This window comes from Melospiza georgiana, chromosome 6 (genome assembly GCF_028018845.1).
Source record: "Melospiza georgiana isolate bMelGeo1 chromosome 6, bMelGeo1.pri, whole genome shotgun sequence".
NCBI classification, from domain to species: Eukaryota; Metazoa; Chordata; class Aves; order Passeriformes; family Passerellidae; genus Melospiza; species Melospiza georgiana.
Genome location: NC_080435.1, coordinates 34779228 through 34803219, shown reverse-complemented (window position 1 = coordinate 34803219; position 23992 = coordinate 34779228). Strand labels below are relative to the sequence as shown.

Here is a 23992-nt window from a genome sequence, read left to right as displayed (position 1 = left end):
TCTCTTCATATTTCAATTTCATAGAAAGCAAGAACCTTGGATCCAAAACTCCAAGAAGTAATTATAAATTTGCCTTTAAACGGCCACCTTAAGCACTCTAGCTGCACCGTGTAGTTTACCAGGGATGACTGATCTGATTCTCAACATCGCTATCAATAACTGACTTCTATTTTTGTATGTCTCAAGGCCTGAACCACAACTTCTGACTGAAGTGAGGATTTACCTAAAGAAAATAGCAGTTCCAGTTCTCCCTAATGTTTCTTTCTAGCTTGTCTCATCATTAAAGTGGAACTACATAGCTGAGAACACCCTCCAAGAGATAATACAACCATTCCCTGCTATTTGGTGGACTTTGTGATACTGGGTGTGATTGTATCCTCAGTGGTGGCAGACAGCTTTAATTCACATTTTGTCCAATGGCACTAATTAGATACACTGCTTATAGTCAAGTTTCTTAATCTCTAGCTAAGAAGCATATGGCACATAAAAGAAATTAATTACAAAGGCGCAGCACTCAGTTCTGTCCCACTGTTCCTGACTTGCACACTTACACTCTCCATACGATTTAGAAGTTGCCAAGTTGCCCTAATATTATATTTAATTTTTTTTCTGGCAATGGCTAGGGAAGAAGCAACAATAACTTTCACATTGGTGATGAGGTTTCTTACACAAGAGTGTGCATGCCACTTGCATGCACAAGTGTACAACTTGCTTGCTTTCATCTACAAAAAATGACAATGTCCAGGTACCTCGGAATGGCAGCCATGCCCTCCAATGCCTCAAGCAGTATCTGAATTACTGTAATCCAGAATCCTGCTAGGTGTGGTATTGTCCAGGTTGCTGACTAAAACAATAAGAATATCATCCCAAGTATCAAACCCAAAGGAATATTATTTAGAATCAGAACTGTTGACTATCACTTTTTTCCACCCACACACTGGAAGGTATTCCATCCTGGTATTAACAGATACAGTGTAATATAATAAACTGTAGTTAAATCACAAAAGGAAAAGATGGTAAGGAAGCTACTGAGTTAAGATAGTGCAAAACAAAAATTGAGGAAAAGATGCCTGAAGAATGGTCCAAACTGGGATCTAGCAAAGGGCAAGAACTGAGGTCAAGCTAAAGGTTTCAGCAGACATAATCAAGTCATGGATGCATATAATGTTGGCATATGTACAGAATATATTATGTCTTACTGTATCTTCAAACAGTTCATGTCTACTTCTTACAAAGAGAAACACTGAAGTTGTTTTCATAGAATGTCAATCCCAGAAGAGAAAGAACATTAATTCAAAAGAAGAAGAACTTTGCTATAAGTCATTTGAAAATCATAATTTCATTCTGCCACTGTTGGGTGTCTATCAAGCTGAGGTCAGGACATTCTTGTAGTAAATTCCAAATCTTTACTTTTTGTCCTCATAGCACTGTTGGCAAGATCCTGAAAGATCCCTACTGAATCGAAATGATGCTCCGCTGAGTGATTTTTGAGCCTGAAGTGTGAATTCCATAGTTTGCATGAACTACCTACATCTTTCTGCTGCCAGCTCTGCTCTTACACGCCAGGGCACATCAATCCCAACTTGCAATATCCTGAATATTAGTCTATAGTCTATTCTGAACTCAGCAAATCACCAAGCAAAAATACATGCTGATTCCCCAGGGTCCACAAAACTTCACAGTGGATTGAAAAGACAAAAATTTAATTGCCCAATTGCTGTTGAAGAAAAGATCAACAAACTCTACATATCTACTCATCTACAACATAAGGGTAATAAATATTTACTGTTTTAAGATAATTTGGCTTCTGTTCCTCAATCATAAAAGACTAATAAACATTTCATCATCATAAAATTTGCATAATTTCAAATAATTTTTTTTACTACAATGATTAAAACCTCAGTTTTGTTCCTTCCTTATTTATTCTGGAAAATATATTCCATTTCTAAAATATATTGAATTGCTTACTTCTGCTGTTGAATTTAGGAGCTTAATACCTGTCCATACGTAGCCTTAGGAAGTTCTAAAAGCTCATTTAAAGAAGATTTTAATTTTGGAAAATTCATGTTTAAAAAGATACAAAATCTATATCTTCCATTATTAAAATTTCAAATTCAAATACTTTGTTTATGCATTATACATTTCTTCATGATGTTTTCTTATGAAAGGTTTTATAAGATATATCCTTTATATGCTATTTTGGAAAACAAAAATATTTAAATATTAAAAACATTTACTAAAATGGTTACTTGTTCTGGTATATTTGATATGTATGGCAGAATGGAAATGTTACCAAAAGTCAGAAATTTTTTGCAAGACAAAACCAGAGTGTTAAATACTGATATTCAGATGAAATGCATAGTTGGTAATAGGAAGGCAAAATCTGGCAAAGGAAAAATAAAAATATGGCTGCCATGTATACTACCAATTCCCCCACAGATGTTTTAGATTAGAGACAGAACACAGCTGCAAAGGACAAGTGAGTGATCCTGTAGCAGAGGTACACCTATTCATTACTGTTACTTTACTCCTGTGGTAATTTTTAAAAGTAAAACTACTTATTTTACACTATAAGGAAAAATAATGTTGCTTAATTAAAGTGCTCTCTGGGGGTAGAAAAAAAAAAGGCAAAACAAAAACACCAGTGAGAAATTCTCCTTAATGTTTGAATTGCTGACCAGTGTTACTGGTTACATTATATTTGAAGAGATACGAATTTTTCCTTGGGTATGATGACTGTACCACAGCACCAGAAAATCTGGCACCTGTTTATGGACAATTGCAACATGAGATTTTTAACTGGGTTACTGAAGCAATTTTCAATTAACACACTTTTCTGAATTCAGTTGATGGCAGTTTCGGGATATGGAGACCACTTGCAATGTAAGAGACATTTCTCCAAAAAAACAAAGATACAAAGCTCATTAATTTTAATCTTTGAAGGATTATGCACAATATGATACTATTATGATCATTAAAGTGTATGTTTGAATGGAACAAAGTTTAATAAACCGACTTCCTGCTTTCTCAAGAAAAATGGATATAAAGAGATGATAAAACCCCACCCTCCTCTGAGTGGGAAGATTCATACAGTAATAATCTAACAACATTTCTTCCTGAAAATAAAACAAATTCCACATAAGCTTCTGAAGCAAAATATTGTTCCTGAATTTTTCTGTAAAATAATACAAAGACAAAACAAAGTATAATTGCATAGCCATTATACTAGGTTTGTAGACTCAAAAATATTTCAGACATTTTCAACAGATGTCAGAAAGTCTTGCTTAAATAATTCTGCACAACAGAGGACAATGTATTACATGAGAAGAGTATTGGTAAGATAGGCATGTATTTTTTGCAACAGAATAGGTTGAGACAGTTCACAAATTATTAGAGTGGTACTATCCAGACAGAAAATTCTCTAGGAGAATTTTTTTAATGCAAATTTTTAGTCCACTTTTCCATTATACTTTACTGCCTCCTTTTCATTACTCCAAATAGTATGTAATATTCTGTTCAATTTGTTATTATTTTGAAAAACAGAACAGTTCTTCAACCTTGATGTTCTTTTAAATGGTTAAGCAGCACCACAAGCCTCAAAAAGGATTAAATTAAATAAGCATTTCAGGATTCACTCTACCTATAAAGAAGTTTGAGCTTTAACAAGGAAACTGAAATATCCTCAGCTGTTCCTAAATTCTGTTTATATTCTAGGCAGATTATAAAAGTATGACAGGTTTTTTGTCTAATTATAATATACAACAGAAGTGTGCTGTTCTTGAGACTCTCTGAAAAGAATAATTTAACCAGCTTTATTATCACAAAATGAAGAACTGATGAGAGGTAAGTTGTCTACAAGTTTCAAAAACATAAATTTAAAACACTTTTGTTTTACACATTTTGTTTTGCACTTAGAGAGAATGAAAAGAGATATAGTGGCTTTATAACTGTATTCATTTCAGTAAAGGGGCATATATTTCACATGGAGTAACAAAAATTCCTACCTTGATGGACTGACTGTAAGGTCCTATGCTGGCAGGTGCCCAGTGGGAAATGCTCTGTACATGCATGAACAGCTTTTCACCATGCACTACATCATCTGTTGCCATGTCATACTTATGTGCAAGGCAGTCAATGAAAAACAGCACTCCATCAGGTAACAGTGTTTCCACACATACTCTGAAAACACAAGATAATTATTTTTTTCCAAACAGAACTTTGCTTGAACCAACTTCCAACATTTATTTTCCACTTTTGTTTTATGTCTGGATATTAGCTCAGGAAATTTTGCCTGGATCATACAGCAAAAGTTAGAGTATTGGAATAACCTGCTAGCATTAATACTGCTATCCCCTCAAGGACACTGCTGGCTCACAGACAGCTTCTTGTCCACCAGGACTCTCAGGTCCTTCTTTGCAGAACTGCTTCTCAGCACTTCAGTCTCCAGCCTGCAGTGCATGCGAGTGCATTCCTTCCCAGGTGCAGGACCCTGCATTTGACTTTGTTGAATTTCACAAAGTTGTTCTCTGCTCGTCTCTCCAAGCTGTCAAGGTCCTTCTGCAGGGCTGCACAGCTCTCTAGGGTATTGACCACCCCTCCCAGCTTGGTGTCACCAGTGACCTTGCTGAAGAGGGATCTGCACCTTTAACCAAGGCACTGATGAGTAAATTAAACAATACTGAGCCCAATATTGAACCTTGGGGCACACTATTAATGACAGGTCTTCAACTAAACCCTGTGCTACTGATTATGACCCTCTGGGATCCCCATTCGGGCAGTTCTCAATCCACCTCTCTGTCCACTCATCCAGGCCCCACTTGCTGAGTTTGCCTATGAGGCTTCCAAGAGACATCATCAAAGTTTTCCAAAAAGGAGCAGCAGCGTATAGTTCCTTTATAACCTTCTCACAAGTTATCTGTAATACTAGCATATTTTTCTGCTATACTTTAAGTTGCATGACAGATACATACATATGACAGGACTCAAAATCTACTTAAGCATTCATTTATAAAGTTCACTTCTGTTTCCTCCAAGGAAGACTGAGTGCCTTGATGAACAGACAGACGTGTGTTGCATGTGGCCAGTTAAAAAGCGGGGGGGTTGAGGTCTGTGTGGGGAAATCAACATTTCAAAGCCTGAAAAATAATTATATTTGCAGTCCATGCATAGAAAAGTCATTTAGCTCCCAGCAGGAATCCAACAAAAAATTACTTGTTCTCTTTACATATCATGTAACAGCCTTATAAAATTCTTCCCATCTTGCTTATTTCTTCCAATAAAACTATTTTTCTCCTCACCTACCACATGTAAATATAGTAGTTTTTCCTCATTACCATCATCATAAGCATGGATGAATGGATTTTCTGCTTGGGCTGGTAAATTTTCAAGACAATTTTGCAAATTTATTGCAGATCCACACCCGAGTCAGTGCTTCCAGCATACCGCTTGTGAGAACTTCCACAACCAGGCCTCTGTACATAATGCAATGATGCAACCATGCAAACTGCTGTACAATTTTTCTTCAGGACAAAATGCAACATAGACAAATATGCAACATAAACGCAGTGCTGTGGGAAAGGGACCTGAGGACCCTGGTCGATGGCAAGTTGAACATGAGTCAGCAGTGCCCTGGAAGCCAAGAGGGCCAAGCATGTCCTGGGGTGCATCAGGCACAGCATCACAGCCAGGCAAGGGAGGGGACTGTCCCCTCTGCTCTGCTCTGCCCTGGGGCATGCTCACCTCCAGTGCTGGGGGCAGTTTTGGGTGCCATAGTAAGATATATAGGGTTAGAGAGCATCCAAAGGAAGGCAGCAAAGATGGTGAAGGGCCTTGATGGGCAGCCATATGAGGAATAGCTGAGGTCACTTGGTCTGCTCAGCCTGGAGGAGATTCAGGGGAGAGCTCACTGCAATTACAGCTTCCTCATGAGGGGAAGAGGAGGGGCAGGCACTGATCTCTGCGGTGACAGTGACAGGACTGAGGGAATGGTGTGAAGCTGTGTCAGGAAGGTTTAGGCTGTATCCAGCCTTAGGGAAAGGTTCTTCATCCAGAGGGTGGTTGGGCACTGGAGCAGGCTACCCAGGGAAGTGGTCACAGCACCAACCAGACAGAGCTCAAGAAGCATTTGGAAAATGCTCCCAGGCACAGCATGTGATTCTTAACGTGTCATCTGCAGGATCATGAGCTAGACTTTGACGATCTTTGTGGGTCTCTTTCTACTCAGGATATTCTATGATGCTCTGAAAACTGTTTGTTCCATAAAAATAAAAGTAAAAAGCCGTTTTCCTGCAACCTTTTAATCTTTCTACCTTTTTATTTTATTGATGGAAGCCTATGTAGCTGGCTATGCAAATGTGGAGGCCTAAAACATGCAGAAATAAGAAAGTTAAATTGTGAGAACTTGAGTACTATAAAGAGAACCTACAACACATAGGAGTGGAGACTAATTTTGTGTAGTTTGCAGCTGGGATTAGATCTCTCCTCTGAAGGCAAACACAGCCGACCTTCCCATTTCTCTCTGATTTAATAATCCTGGCCTACAGTCAGCATGTTGAAGAAGCCTCTCTCTGCTTGTTTTGGGCCTGACACACAGGCAGTGTAGTGGAATGTGATAATTATCTTAACAATGTCTTTGAACTATTTGTCTTGCTATACTTAAAATTCACAAGCCTCTATTACACTTCATATTCTGCAATAAGAGTATAAAATATAGGATTTTTCATTAGAAAATTGCTGAACAGTTGGTTTTAAAAATATGAAGAAGACAAGAGGTATGACCAAACGGTTGACCCTGCTTTTAGTGCAGGATTAGACTAGATGACCTCCAGAGGTCCCTTGCAACCTGTATTAACCTATGATTCAAGTGAAATTTCTCAAGCTACATCAGTTCTGCATTCTCAGCATATTATCTCAGAAGCATAAGAAATTACTGTAAAAATTACAAATCACTGTAAAAAGAAATAAGCCATTTTGATGAAGGGAATAAAAATACAAACAGAAAATTAGTTTTAACATACATCTTTAAAAAAAAATAAAATTCATGGGCTAGGTGTTTTTTTATCCACTTTCCAATGGAAAACAAACCCACCACACCCAAATAGCACAGAAATCACATAGTACACACCTAGACCACCAAGCAGTTTCATTGTCAGACATAGACTTGGATGCAACATAGAAGATTTTGCACAACACATATTGAAAAAACTATGCTTTGTGTATCTATGAATTAAAGTGTTAGCATCAGTGTAATTTCTTTTCATACTTGAATTCTTACTGAACATGGAAGTGCAGCTAAGCTATCCATCTAGTGTGATTATCTGACGGAAACACAAGATATTAAGAACAACCAGATTGGACTGAGCCAAAGATCCATCTAATCCAATATTTGTCTGCAACCAGAGCCAAGTGCATATAGGCAGGGGAAGAAAAGAAACAGACTAAATATAGTTTTGAAATAACTGACAGTATCTCATGATACAAATCTCATGCAACTGCTCAGATAATAATTTTGTCAAATACTTTAGTATTTAACAAAATAAATAGAACAAAGTGAGTAACATTTGTCACAAAGACCTAGAAGGTTCCAGACCTCATCACTTTTAGGAAGATTTAATATTGGTAGTATAGTTCCAGTAATGCTTTAGACACTTTCTCCTGTAACGCACTCATAGAGAAATTGTTGATGTGTGGGCTGGATGAGCAGAGTGAGCTAGAGTGAAAACCGGCTGAACAGCCAGGCCCAGTGGGTGGGATCAGTGGCACAAAGTCTCACAGGTGAAAACCAGGAGTCTATACTGGGCCCACTCCTGCTCAATATCTTCATTCATAATTGGCATGATGAGGCAGTGTATCCTTGGCAAGTTTCCATCCACGTGGATGTTGACAGGATGAAGAAACAGGCACACAGGAACTTGATGAAGTTTGGCAAAGAGTAGCTGCAAGTCCTACACCTGAGGGTGGAACAAACCCAAGGTCCAGGATATTCTGTGGGCCCACTGGCTCAAAAGCAGCATTACAGAGAAGGACTGGAGGTTCCTGATGGACAGCAACTTGAACATGAGCCAACAACATGCCCTTGTGACAAAGAGGTTTGATGATACCCTGGGTTGCAGCAAACCGTGATGATATCCTGGGTTTTACTTAAACTTCAGAGAAGCACTGCCAACAGGTCAAGGGATGCAAACAGAAAAGTAAAGCAAATAAAATCCCACGAATACAAACATTTGTCAGTTCAATCAAGTCAAAAAGAACTAAGACTTGCAAACCATGCATTATCCTTCTCTAAGTCCAGATGGGAGGGGGGCATTTGTAAACCTTATGGTATATATTAAAGCAAGAATTTCTAACCCTAGTGGTTTTGACATGAGCAGCTGTGATGTTAATACTCCAAAAGGCAGCAAAAGTCTTCTTCTGTGAGACATAAACATTTGGCAAAATGCTTCACAAATATGGCAACAATAATTCAGTCTATTACAGTGCATCATAAATATACTACAGCAGTACTCTAATCCTACCTTGCTGGTGGACACAAATCAAATTCTGTCACATAAACTGAGTTTATAACACTGAAATCTTTCATGCTCCTCACATATAGATGAACCAAAATAATATCCTTCAGTTTCAATCCCTCTGAAGTCAAATTAGCTGCAGAATAAAAAAAATAGCTGTTAAAGACAGAATATTGTAAATGTACTTGGAAAGACAGCATAGGCATGCTGGTTTTGTTCAGCAAAAACAACTGGTGATAACCTAACTGTTGTCTAAACATGACTGAAGATTTTGCAATACACTACCTTTCCTCATTTAATACTTCTTTCTTCCATTACATTCTTTCCCATGTTAGTTTTCCAAATATACAGAAATAGATTACAAAATAAATTTTATCCACTCTGAGCAGTGGTGAATTCTTGTCCCATGAAAACACATCATGCACTCATGCATGTAGATATGTTACAGCCTGAATTACTTGTATCCATAAATCTGATTGTCTTGGGGGGGCTTAGGGTAGGGTGTTCATTCTGTGACAGCTAGTAATCTAAAAAGGACTTTGAACCACAAAAATACAGAACTGGAAAGGACAATAGCCTTCTTCAAGCAAAAGATCAAATATTTATATGCCATTCCAGAGGGATGGTAGGTCTAAGCTGCTGTTTTCAAAAACTCTCACTGCAATAATAATCTCTGCATAAACAAAGAATTATAAATGGCAAGACAGACAATAGGGAACAGAAGTGGCCACAGGAGAAATGAAGGAAAGATGAGAGCAGAGGAAAGCTCAAGCAGGCAGCTAAAGAAGAGATACTGAGAAATCAAGATCATCTGAATGTGTATGTATAGAATACTCCAGACATAGTGCTCAGAGAGAATGTATTACTCTCATATAGTCAACCACATAACCAGATATGTCATCAGCTCTGCAGTGTCCCTTTTGTAGCTCATGAGTAATAGAAACTAAATGAAGACAAAATCTTCTCTGAATATAGAACATATATAATATGAAAGTACTCATATATAATAAGAGAGTACACTGTGACCTAATTTAAATAAGCCATGTAAAGTTGTTCTCAGTGTAATTTTGGGCATCTTGCCCTTTAATGTTACAGTGTGCAAATGTATATATACTTATGTATTTGTTTTTAAGTTGAGAAGTACAAGGGTATAAAGAAAATCTTTGAAGGTTGTTGCCTTAGTGAGAAACAGTTTTTATGTTAAACTTTTCAGTGCTTTTGAAGACAATTCAGGATTTTGCACACTTTCATTAAGATTAGTTAGGTCACACCAGTACTGAATTTTGTTCTAAATGTCTCAGTTTTACTTAGTCATATTGCCAATAATGAAGGCAATATGAAGAGGGGAGTTCTCACTTACAGAAAAGAAAGTGTGCACAAGTGATTTAAGAGGTTATATAGCAACTAGAATCCAAGAGCTCCTATGAAATCACAATACATGTCCAGAAATATCACCTGATAAATTAGCATACTATGGCAATTCTGTATGGAAATAGAAATGTACTTGAATGCTAACTGATAGCAATCACTAGGTCAACATTAGCTGTTACATCATCAGTTAAGGAGGAAACAAGGACAATTTTTGAATTTCCAGCAAGCACTTTAGTCAAGAAGACAGGTCTGCAGCATTACATGAAATACTGGAGGGGGGAAAAGCCCTCAATCAACGGATACATACCTCTGCACACACAAATATCCCCACTCTAAATTTAAAATATATAAGCCAACAAACTAACTCTAATTTGTGGACACAGAGCAAGCTGAAGGGAGTGATTTGGGTAAATTCATAATTCCAACCTTTACTTTAAAAATATATCATAAGTAAAAGTACTATCCCTTTTCCTCCTGCATTATTTAGAAGAATGGTGGGAAATAAATTTTCCCCAGCTTATAATCAAAATAAAATTGCTTCCCAAAACACTTTCTCTAGTAGAAAGGCATATATGATGAACTCTTGGGCTCTTCTCAACAACTTCTGTTTTTCAGGGACAAGACCTGAGGTTTCCCTGCATTCCCATTGCATCTGTCCTGGATATACAGGGAAACCTTACAGACTTTCTGTTGAATTTCAAGCCATTCATGGTTTCTAATAATTTATAGAATATGATCAGGTGAGACTCACCCTTACTTAAGCAGAACTGCCTCAAAAGGTTTACATTGACTGAAGTACAGCTTTTTGATTGCTTTTGGTTGGTTGGTTGGCATTGTCTGAAGTACAGCTTTTGGATTGCTTTTGGTTGGTTGGTTTTCTGTTTTGTTGGGGTCTTTTTGTTTGTTTTTTATTAAGGGCTTATTCAGAATCCTTAGCTGACAGCCACAAAACACAGTATCCAATGCTACAGGAAGTAGCATTTAAGAACTTTAGCGGGTTTTAATGTAATAAAAATCCACAGTTTCCTTCAGCTTATGATACTTTGCCACGGTACAACTACATCAGAGCTGCTTTATATTATATAAAGCAAAGCAATCTTTGTCATCTTCTAATCATATCTAAAAAAAGTTTAACAAGAGAGTTTAAGAAAACAAATGCATAAACAGCAATACACTTGGTTCCCTCCCATTCTTGGCTTCATAGAATTCCATCCATTCTACAGAATGTTTCATAGCATCTAGTAAGAAATTTCCATTTCCAAATCTTTTTGTCAGCACACATTCACTTTAGAGGTGGTAAATCAGTTAGCCCAGCAAAGAGTTTGAAAGTACTGTGCTTATTCCAGTCTCACTACAGTGAAGCTGAACTGCTGTACAGATTCAAAATGTACAGAAAAAGCTTTGTGCACATTTGCAGATTAAGTTCTCAGAAACAAATTGTTTTGTTTGTCACGACAGAACCATAATTCATTCAGTTTCCACATTCACTTCTAAAAGAAGAATAACTAAAAGAAATGTGAGAACTGAAATCTTCTGCAAAGGATATGCATCTAAACTACTTTTTTTCCTTATCATTACACTGGTAATGCAAGCAACCTGCTGAAAGCAACAGGCTACTGCACTAGTCAGACACAACATTTTTTGGCAGATGCTAAGGCAAAATTACATAATGTTTGTATAAGCTAACTTCCATTCAAATATAATGAGAAAAAAAAAAAGACTGCAAAACCCTCTTGCTTCACTTTATAGATGATATGCAGATTTACACTAAAATCTATTGTCTTTTTCCGTAAAAGTCTGATCATCTCCACCTTGCTGATTTCCAAAAAATCAAATACTAGCTTAATGCTTCTTAAAAAAATTCTAGGGCTTCTTTACCATCCTATATTCAATCATGAATACTCAACTGGACATGCAAAAATATAAGATATATTAGAACAATATCTCATGCAAATTCTATGAGTTTACCCATTTAGATACTAAAAATTATTTCCATTTTTGTGAAAGAAAAGAAGCCTGTACAAACATACTTAACTTAAACTTTAGAATGAAAAAAATGCAAAACAAAACTCTGAACATTTTATGTCAGAAAAAACCATCATCACTACATGTCAGAATCTTCTAAGGAACCTGGATTTCATGATTCCCAAGACAGCAATTTTGCCTTTACATTAGGAATATAAATGAGATCTACTGCTACTGACCTAATCCTAGATGCCAAAATGTATATCAGTTTTCTAGAAAACTTAATTTAAAATTATGGAAGCGACAAAAGTGTTTTAGCAAGTAGACAGCATCTATAGCACACATACATACACACACTATATATTTCAAGAATGCTATAAAATGAGCAAGTTCTGTGTAAATAGAGTTTTTACAGTGATATGAACACTCTTTGGCTTTCCAGGGCCTTCAAAGTCAGTCAAATTATGATGTGCTAGATATTAAAGCTGGCAGTCTTGATATCAAAGGTTCCAATCAACTGCAAAATGAGATGGCATGCCAACAACTACAACCTATAAAGTTATAAAACCACATGAAAATACAGATTCTTCCTTAAGATAATATTAAAAACACAATCAGTGACAGCAAATAATGTGTTAACTGAATAAAGCACCTCTGAGAGTAGAAAATGCTTCCCGTGCTGCATCTTGAGCATTTTTATCCTTTGATGGAAGGAAGTGGGCAGTGATACCCGAAAACCACTGGTAACCACTCAGGGATTTTCCTGAATTTTGAAGTGTCTTAGCTATGGGAAATGAAGAAAAGAACTATGATTATAACAATGAAAGGTTTCAGATTAACCAGATACATTTTAAATTGTTTAAAGAAGAATTTCAACAGAACAGAAACCGACAAACTGTAAAAGCATCTTCAAAAATACAAACAGATTTAAAAGTAAGGATTCTAGGAGGAAAGCTCCCAAATCCTTCTCCAACACTGCCGTCACAAGATATGCATTCAAGTAGCACATTAGCTGAGAGCTTCAGTACTTTTTCTCCTCCTTTCCATTTTTGCTGATCTTTTACAATTTCTCAACCTGTCTGGTTACAGACTTGGCACAAGATGTGACACTGAAAAGATAAAATTTTTGAAAGTATTCAAGTGGCATAAAAAGAGATTGTAAAAGTTGTATGCCAAATTTTACTGGAAGTTAGGTGCTTAACCTGGTTCTGATGATCTTTGCAAATGCATAACATATTTAGACATTTTAAAAGCCCACCAGTTACTCCTCCATATTCAAGAAATACCAAAGACCTAAATCATATTCAATGCCCAAATACTGTTAAGCTGTGAAACTTAGTTTTCAGGAAGTTTACCCATCTATGTAGGTAGTGTAACAGAAATGTTGTGGCATTTCCAGAAGGAGGAGAGGGAAGGGAAGAGGGAGAGAAGGAAAGAAAAAATAATGTTTTATGCTCCTGTAAACTAATATGAAATGCTTCACTACTACAGATCTATTTCTTATTATCAGAAAAATGCATTCTAGTAAGATCTCTCTTTTCAGACTAATTACTACAGGTTGAGCACATTTTTTTCAGGAGTGTTTGTATAGTCATTAAGATATTTCACCTGCACGACACAATCTTTTTATCTCATTTTTTTTTAAACTGTGCAAAACTCACTGAAATCCAAAGACTTCTGTTTCAAACTCTTCCAGGTGACTAGAATATTTTTCTGTGGTTCATACTCTTCTGATGAAGGAAAAATATCATCATCCATACAGCTCACCTCACAAGAACAGCTACTGACCACAAAATTACCCAAGGATTCTTCCTGCTTGAGACAAACAGTATAAAATAAGCAAGTAAACACCATGCCAAGCAGTATGAAATCAGCACATTTTATCATTCAAATACACCTTTAAGTTACAAAAAATATTATAGTTCAACAGATTCATATCTTAGAACAATTCACAAAGTGATAGCATTAGGATTTCCCATTGATTTGCAGGACTGGCAAAACATAATGTACTCCTGTTCATATACCAAATGGAAGACAAAGGCAGACTTAGTAACTGAGGACAGAAGATATGAAAAATGATGAGACCCAAGAATAAAGACAGAAAGAATACTATTATGAAGAAATCGTATCCCACAATTATGTAGAAGACAACTATGTTTTCAAAAAAATAGTATAAACTAAGTGAACAGAGGAACAAAAGCACAAAAGTAAGCATTTTATAATTAACATTGTATTAATTACTTGAAATAGAGCAAAAGACTAACAAGAAAGTTTTAAAACTTTTTGGAACAATGAATGAAGGCAGTGTATGTTAAAAAAAATCTCTTCCTATTATCTCACAAAGATTATCCTTTCCATCGAACACTTTGATATGAGTTGAGTTAACAGAAAAATGTATTTCCCAAGATCTACACATTCAAGTAATTTCTTGACAAGGAAGAAAAATCATTCTTCCCAAATGCTTTCTAAGGACCAGGAAGAGAAAACTACCCACTGCAATATCTTTTAAAGCAAAATACACAGGCAGAGTGCTCACTGACCAGTCTTTAACAAGTCAGCGCTCATTACATTTTCAACATGTCACATAATTATAGCATACATTTTCTATGAGAGTTTTTTGTTTGCTTTTTAATTTTGGAGCAATCAGAACCCTTACTCTCTCCCATCTGATTTTCCAATCAGCCTAATGTGAACAGCACATTGATTTTTGGACATCACTTGGGTAATATCACTTGTCTATCTAAAAGCAGTATGAATTATGACAGAATTTACAAAGAAACCCTAATCAAACACCACTGCATGCTGCAATGCCAGATTCTATAAATTAAATTTCTTCCCAAAGATCTCAAATTTCATGTAGTGTCTAAACTATGCATTTTACTGCAGGCTTCTTAAATACTAAATTCACAAAAATTATAATAAATCCAGATAAGGCAAGATAAAAAGTTGACGAAACATGAAACCTTTGACAATCTGTAATAGTGAAACTTCTGAATATTCCCTTAGCTGATAAATTTGTGTTCCATGCAAAATGTCATTAAAAAAGAATATTAACATTATTGTTAAATATTTTTATTGTATTTAATTTTATTGCATTTTTTTCTTTCCTGTGGAAAATAAAACCTAACTTATTGCAACTTTAAATATTTCTCTTTATTTTAATAAAAAAGTCAGAAAAATAAAGGCAGAAAACTATAGTATGCATGAGAACTCTGTGATAACTCAACCCTTACATCAATATTTGACTTCACTGAAGTGAAAAAGGATCCAGTTAAGTTAAAGGAGTGCATTTGGAAATTTTAAGAAAAGGCTAAATTACAAAAAGATCATTATCTGTGAGGGGAAACTCAGTTCTGCTGACTCTGAGAAGAGGTCATAGGTAGTTTTATAAGCACTGTAAACACTAAGTCTATTATCTAAGAGGGGCTGATGTTCTTTGATTGGACTTCATTTTATTCATTCCTCCAAGACATGAAAGTCAAGGCAATAATCTACTTTACTTGAATCAATTGTACCTCAGAGGTTAAAAGAAGTCAAGAAGATGTAACATAATAGCCAGACAAAAACTGCAATTTAGCACAAACACGACACGCATTCCAACATGACAACAGACAAGCATCCAGCAGCATCTGTGCCATTTTCCACTCATTGAATTCCACCTTTGACTACTGCCTTAAGTGGGTGCATCTTGCCATTACCCAGAGGGATGCCTGGGTTACAGAGGCTTGCTCCTAAGTCTTCAGGTATAACTTAAAAATATAAAGAAGCAGGAACACAAATCTATAATTGAAAAAGATCTAAAGATGTTTTAAGCTACAAGAACCAAGGAAATGAAATTATTTCAAAAGTCTCTTATTTTTTTATCTACAAGATACCACTTCAGGAAATATATAGACTGTATAGCAGCATCACATGCCAGAAGTGCTACCAATTGCTTCTTGCAAATTATTGTTTTAATGAATAAATTATTTTTACTGAGTAATTCGTAGCATCCACCATGAAACAATCAATTTGCATTGTAGCATGGGCATTCTGGGGAGTTCTAAGGTAAAACATGCAGAGTTGGCAACCTCTTGGTCCTACTGAGTAAGCATGCACAGACATGGTGATGTGAATGATGCCACTACACCGCTGCTTTGGGTTTTGTTTTTACATCACCTGGATTTTAACTTCACTGTGCCATAAAAATCCATCAGAAGGGAAAAAAGTTAACTGAAAAAGAAAAAGTTCCATTTTCCCAGTTTTTTACTCACTTTTATTAAGCTTTATATATATAAATATATATATAAAAATAAATATATATAAATATAAATAAATATAAATAATATAGATATATAATATATAATATAAATATATAATATATAATATATATAATATATTATAATATATATAATATATTATATATATTATATATAATATATATACTATATATAATATATAATCACCTTTGAGGAGATCTACAGATACAAGTATCTACAGATACAAGTATCTGCTGTTAAAGATCTGTAACTCCTCTCCATTCCCCAACCTGAAGAACCAAATTTATATGTTCTGCAAGTGAACATGAAAAGAGCAGCTATTCCATTTTCATGCCACCAGTTAAAATGCTTTCATCTACATTTCCAAACATGACTTCTGCAAGATGTGATTCATGAAAAAAAATCATGGGTATGGAGTGAGCCTCACAGACTCTATCACAACTGGCTTGGTATAATGTAGAGAACTCCATGTAGGTTTGTAATTTATTAATGTTACAAATATCCCAAACTGATGCTATGTGAAATTTTCATATCATCTACAGTCACCTTTTTCCTAAGTAACTCTATATTTTACAAATAATTTAGCTTCTATCAATATTTCATCACAGAGATAAATAAAATTATACACCTGTGTTTCCACACATACATAAAAACCTGGACAGTTACAAAATTTTTGGAAATTATTGTGAAATATCAGGAATCTCTTATAAGATGCAAAGTATGTTAAAAAATTAGGGATGTCTGTTGGTTTCAATGCCTATGATACATCACAATGACTCGTTCAAGGCTCCAAAAATATTGGTAATCAATCACTTCACACAGCAGCACAGGTGCAGGCTACAGCAGAAGTATTAGGTGTGGAACCTGGCACCCAAGGAACAACAGGCTCAATGCCAGCCTAAGCAGAGCTGCCATATTCTGTTTAGTAGCTAAATTTAAATCCATACAAATGTTGGTCTTCCATTCCTCTCAACAGAGGAAGTAACCTAAGAAGCTAAAACTTATAGACTGCCACAGAGTAACTTTCCCTGAATAATATTCTCACCACTTTAAAAAGAAAAAATCAAACTTGCTATAATGACATTTTAATTAAATCTTACAGAACCTATTTTATCGCATAACATTTTCATGTTACTTCACAGAAGCAATATATTTTCCCATTTGTTACACAGTTTCTCCCACACCCACTGTACATTGTGATACCAACCTAATTTTGGATCAGAGCCTGCATGCATGCATACACTTAACTATATTCACATAACTCATGTCATTGATGCAAGTGTGCTCAGAATGAAGTTAAGCAAATGCGCAAGTGTTCCAAGATCCAAATTCTCCTGTTGAAAAAGCCTCGGAGCTAGGACTTTGACTGATATAGCTGAAATTCCATGCAGTGGTCTTTTATGAAAACAACAGATTGTCTTTTTAAAAAGCTTACATTCTCTGCTACAGAAACTGGTATAAAAACCTATCACAACACAATTCTAAAACTGATAACTCTCCCACTGAGCAGAAACAAGAATACAGTGGAGCAGAGATCTCACAAGACAAAAGATTATGATAATCTCTTTATTCTTTGTGATGTACCTTGATAACAGAACTCCTTGAAAAAAATATAATGACAGAGATCACATGCATCTTGCATTATTTTAAGTACAATATACAAAACCATAGGAAAGAATGCCCCTTACACCAAAATACTTTCACATAAAGTATCTTCATTATGAAAAAAGAACTAAAAATTATCTTTCCTCAGAGAACTGGACTGAATCTGCAAGCAAATAGAGTAGAAAAGAAAATCCTACATTTATTATCTTAGTGTTTGAAATAAATCAGAGCACAAAAAAAGTTTTTTAGTATTTGTTATCAAGTTTTGAAAACAAAATTACAAGGGTTATCTATATTCTTATGACGCAGAAGGGAAACTACAGGTTGCCTAGGAGAAGTATTTTTCAATGATGAAAAAGTATTCAAGTATTCAAAAAATGCTACCCACAATGCCATCCACAAAACATATTTTGAAACTTGGAACTGCTTCTTATTTTCCCTGACATCACTGACAAAGTCTAATTCTACAGCTAAAGTTCTAAATGTAGATTAACTAAAATAATTAATGAGGAACTTTCTACAACGTTAAAAGGCCACAATGTTACATCATATAGGATTTAACATTGGATTGCATGCCTTTAGTACACAAGGCATGCAAATATCTCCTGAAAACCTTTTCAAAATTTACAAGTGTACAAGTTACAGAACTCTACAAGTATTTTAAAAATCTTCTCCAAAATGACCTGAACAACAGATCTCCTGCCATTTAACAGGGGCAAACTGCTTGCACTTCAGACATGGGTTCCAGCTACAAGTTCAAGATCTTTTACAAACAGGAAAACACAGTATCGGTTTATGATAGGTAATATAATGCAATGGTCCATTATAGGAAAAAGGAGCAGCAGGTAGGATTCCTGTGTCTCTTATAGGCAAACAGGCTCCTTTCTTCTTCAAAGCATAGAAAGAAAACTACGTGATTCCCTCTAATTCTGGATTATTCAAACTTAAGGGGCTGCAGTTTCCATGTTGTATTGTTTGATATGTGTGTGCTCCTACTCACTGGAACTCGGAAACAAAGTATTCCTTATTAAATGTGAGAAAGAGCAAATGTGAAACCATGAACAACAGCTAGTATGTTCACTGCTGTCGTCAGAAGTATGCTCCCACCAGCAGAAGCTCCAACAGATTTAATTTCTGTTTCTGATCTTTACAAAGCCAACACAGTAAAGTAAAACAATACAGGAGAAAGTAAAATCAAATTCATCGTGCTGACAAATTAAAAAAAGAGTTTCACAGTTGTATTTTTCCTAATGGAAAATACTCAGAATTTAATTGTTATTGAGTAGAAGGCAAATACACCCAATTCAAAGATTCTAAATTATGCTTCAGAAATTGCCTCCTGCAAAAAAAAAAAAATCTACATTTTAAGTGTATGAAGTGACTATCTTGGCAAGGTAAAATATTGATGAAACTAGGTATCTATATTATAGTGCTGACCTTTTCACCCTGAAGTAAAAGAAGCACTCGCAAATTTTGAGCATTAGTGTTTTATTACCATTATTTTTTATTCTTAATGTTCTTTTGTTAAATGCCTACAAAAATTGTTTACCATATTTTTAATAGTTTTAATAAAAAAATATAGTATTTATTTCTTTAGCCTTTTCTGCATCTGCACTATTTAGGAAAGAACAGTGGGTGTGTTTAAAAAAGCTTCAATTATTATGCAAAAAACATCTTGAAGTTGCACAGAAATATATTAAACCAGAACAGTGAGTATAATGTTATGTTCCCCTAGGCACAAGGGCTCATTTTGCTGCCAGAAACAATTTAAACCAAATTTCTATGCAGGCTTTATAGTCAAACATGAAGAGATTTAGCTAAAGAAAATGCATTATAGAGGAGGAAAGACAGCAGAGACCAAGGTGCACTAGCTGTAATTGCATAGTGATTTTAAAAGTAAATTCAAGGAATGTAAAATTAAGACCTGTGGCAAATAACAAAGACAAAATTAATATACAATTCAGTTAAAAATATGTTTATCTCACAGCAGAAATGATAACAGAAGTGATGTCATAATACTTAGTAGAATTACACTTCACTGTGGAGTCTATTAATATTTTCTACAAAGTGCTTACAAAAGTGGCTTTACATATTGTTCATAATGGTGTATTATTTTTCCCAATTTTCAGTAATCCCTTGAAAGCCTCAAACTAAAATTAATTCGCCCTTCTGAAGCAGTTTTCTTCCTGGAGTACCTCATTAATATGGGATTGGCTGTTAAGTGCTGAATACTAACTGATACTTAAATTTTTCCACAGGCTTATAGGCACCAAATAGTGAGCAAAAGTACAATACTACAGGCATATCAATCTTGAAAGCATGCCTTTATTATTTTGTAGTTAAATGATGCTAACAGTTATGGTCTGAAAGACTGACTAGTTCTCCATATTTATAACTTCTCAAAAACTTAGCTTATTTTACCATGACATAAAATAATCTACAGCCAAAAGATATTAATGCTTTTGCAAAAATCAGACTACTTTCCTTTTAAATATACATTAGTTTACGTACCAAAATTTAGGGCAAGCTGCTGCAAACCTCATCCCTTGCAAAGTGGAACAGGTTTGTCTACAATGGATTGGAAATACGATTTACTACAACACTGCCTGAAACTGTGAGGCTTTAACCAAATCTAAAACATCTACATAAGGAGAGGAGAAGAGCTGGTGAACAGATAAAAGTAAAATCTTGATTCTTATGTCAAATGTTATGCATTTTAATATGATTTTTCCTCTGATTTATGTAAAGCTTTGTGGTTTTCATTTTCCCTAGCCTGTCACATTGTACTGATGTATGGTACACTTTAGCATCAAGTTTGCCATGAGCAATAAAGTCAGTGCCCCCAAAGAAATATCAATATATTATCAGTCTTCCCCACCATGCCACATTCCCAAATTTTTCTTTATTCAGCCTATTTGGTTTTGTTTCACACAGTTGATATCCTTTTCACAGTCGCCCACACAAATATTTAATTTTTTTTTTTTTTAAAGAAATCCAAAACTAGAAATTGACAGGATGAAATACAATTTACTTTCCAAGGCGAAATGAGGCCATCATGGAAGAAAAACACTGAGGTATTTTATCTGTTTGGAACAAAAAAATTAAAAAAAAAAAAAAAAAAAAAAAAAAAAAAAAAAAAAAAGGAGAGGGAAGAGGGGAAGGCATGATCTATTGAAAGACATGCAGGAGATGTTGCTTAAGAGACACGAAATTTGAAATACCAATAGAATAATGTTCTGTAACAATTTCTTCACTTCTGTCATCAAAATGCAGAAAGACTTAAGAAGAGCACCTTGAGGTTCTGAGATGAAAAATGCCACACAAATATACTACCTGCATTCATTCCTTGACTCAAGTGCGTTTGATCATTCCTAGGGCAAGTTCTGAAATTCAGCTAAATATGTCATTTGAATGTAACATCTACATGAGAATATGATGGTTCAGTCCAAACCGTGACAAAGCAACATAACTAAAGCATGCATATAGCTTTAAAGGAAAAGAACACTTGCAGCCTACTTGCCTTATTCTCCAGGTGTAGTTTTAAAAAATGAAGGTAGGCCACAGGTGCAAATGCATCAGCCGAATGCATGACCACCTTGGCTGAATCTCTGAAATACAAAATTTTTATCATTAAATAGTATATGTATTAGAGACTATATCAAATAGTATATACATATAGAGAGACAACACTTAGTCACTGTATAACAAAATCTAATGTAACTCATTGAAAATCTATTAATTTCTTATCAATGTTTTCATATAAATTAAGAAAAAGTAGTTTGTTATAAAAAATCATACTGTTGAACGATACATTCCCTTCAAGAATTTCCAATTTTCAAAAGGAATAAACTATACTTCCTGTGTGAGCTGGCACAGGAGATGCAGCAACAACCATAAAACCACAGAGGAAATGCAAAGATTAAGTTTGTTTTCATTACCTCACCACCTGGGGCCCTTGAAGCAGCATTCAGGCAGGGGCACAAAGGAGGGACACAAGCACTGTAGAGACCTGGTCCATGCTAGAGCATCACCAAACCCGCAGGTCTCGCCTGCATCTCAGGGATTTGCACAGGTGCAATATCCCACTGTGCTCAGATCTTTCCCACAGCCAGGCAGGAATCTCAAGCGTGTTTAACAGGGCCCCATAGTCTATCACAGGCCTGTGCTATCTACACACAGATGCTCTACTCATCCAACACATGAGGCCAAAAACAATTACTATGATACATATGTTTTTGACACCTCAGCTGCAAGTCACTTGAGAGTATTTACAACCCTCCTTGCCAATCTTCCACTTTCTTCCCACAGTTCCAGACCAATATTAAGAGAATTAGTTAGCTGTAGTCTATGAAGTATAAACTACACTGTGTTTTAGATTCCAGAGATTAATACATAAAGCAATCTTTAAATGTCATCAACAGGAAATTTTTCAAAAGTCCATTGTTTTGATAATGCTCCAGGGATTAGTTTCTGAAGTATTAACAACATACAGTATTGCATACTGAGAAATTGACTGATCCAGCCATCTTGCATCTGATAGTGAAGACTACTAGACACAACTTTTTAATGCCAAATGTGTTGGTAACAATGTTAAACTTCCTGTGTGCTGATTCAAATTAGTTAATTTTAGTTTTCATTTTTACAGACACAATCTGTCACACTTTGATTCACAAGAGGCAGTATCTGTTATATCCATCTGCACAGTTTTACTACTTATGAAAAAGGTAGCTCTAAGAAACAAACATCAGAAGGTGAGAAACTCAAGGAAAACATAATAGATATTCAGATGCAGTAAAATAAAATCTGAAAGTTGTTGAAAGTAAGGCTAAGACACACATAATTTTCCAGAAACCATGGTGCCCTTGGTACCTTCATAGTGTTCAAAGAGATGATATAGATAGATTTCTAGTAATATCACATAAAACCAATGCAAACTCAAAGCAGTTGAAGCTTTGGCCAGATCCCAGTTCCTCAAGAAAAGTGTAAAATTAACAGAAATGCTTGTTCTATAAAATGTGTTTTGGGATTTAACAATAACAAAATGTCACAAAATAATGATAAATACTTTTAACATAAGAAGATCAATTTTAAGCAAACTTTTAAAGTATTTTGATAAATAGGCCTCAGATTCATTCTTGAGAGTAATTATCAAGATTCTTTACAATTAAAATATTTTTATATTTAAGATATAAGATACTTTACATATAGTTTTTTCAGTTTAAAATAATTCTGTTCAAGTGACAATGATGTCTTCTAATTCTAACAGAAATATGTAGAAAAAAATAGGTGGAAAGCAGAATAGTTCTGTTTAGAACCAATTAGTCTCCAATTAAAAAACCTAATCAAGTCCTGAACTTGACATTTCATATCCAGTTTGGAAAACAGAAAAAAAGAAAAAAACAACCAACTCAAAACACAGGAAAATCAGAGATTTAAAATGAAAAAAAAAAAATCTGTGAGACCCCAATAAATTCTAAAAGGCCATTTCACACTAAAAGCCTGAATTTTGAGTAGGAACTTGACTATCTAAGATGATTCATGTTTGATTGTAATGGAAACAGACGAATTTTGTTAAGGAAATTATCAGAAGACTGAAAAAATGAAGAACAGTTGAAAAACTGTTTCAATCAGCTATTTGTTTTGAAATCAAAATCATCTGATCTCTCAAGACTTCTTGAAGATCTAGAAAGCATCCAATAATTTTAAAACACTCTGTAACACTTTCTCGGTACAAATGTATCAAGCTAGAACAAGACTGAGAGTACAATTATAATTTTATAATTTTGCTTTTAACTCCAAACCTAGAATTAGAAACCTAAACACAGAGCTAATGGTAAGGTGTACAAAGGAAAATGGTATTTCCCTAATATTTCAAATGGGACAATTTACTTTCCAAAAGATCAAACTATTCTGCGCTCCATGAACAAAGAGGCCTTTATCAAAAGAGCAGATACTAGATGGTATTCATAGAGATGAGAAACAGATCTTTAAATTTTCAAGAAATATTGATTAATTGTACCTTAAATATCAGCATAAGGACAGGAATCGCTTGGTACATTTCAAACACTGAGAGTAAGAAGCTGACAACAGGATTATAATAGACTACCTGGGGAAACCAGATAAGCCCCAATCAGACTCTAGTTCAATATTTTGGTTGCAAGATTTTGCTTTCACTACTAGATATTGTTTATTTTCAAATATATGTTTCATTCAATCTGTCATGCTTCCTTTCTGAGGTACATTTTTGAATGAAGACAGAGAAGAATGGCAAGAATTCAACTTAAC

The 23992-nt window shown here is 35.0% G+C and overlaps 1 protein-coding gene across 4 annotated transcripts in view; it reads right to left on the bottom strand.

Annotated features, from left to right (window-relative positions):
• The window catches only part of DPH6 (diphthamine biosynthesis 6), a 184013-nt gene that overhangs the window by 96284 nt on the left and 63737 nt on the right, over positions 1 to 23992 (bottom strand). For 3 of the 4 annotated variants that reach the window (XM_058026374.1, XM_058026376.1, XM_058026377.1), the window contains 5 exons: positions 21228 to 21315; positions 13505 to 13658; positions 12496 to 12627; positions 8514 to 8643; positions 4005 to 4179 (listed from right to left, as the gene is read on the bottom strand). In XM_058026374.1, the coding sequence (XP_057882357.1) occupies positions 4005 to 4179; positions 8514 to 8643; positions 12496 to 12627; positions 13505 to 13658; positions 21228 to 21315 (679 nt within the window). Of the gene's footprint in view, positions 1 to 4004; positions 4180 to 8513; positions 8644 to 12495; positions 12628 to 13504; positions 13659 to 21223; positions 21316 to 23992 lie in introns of all 4 variants that reach the window. The other variant, XM_058026375.1, reaches the window with a different exon arrangement.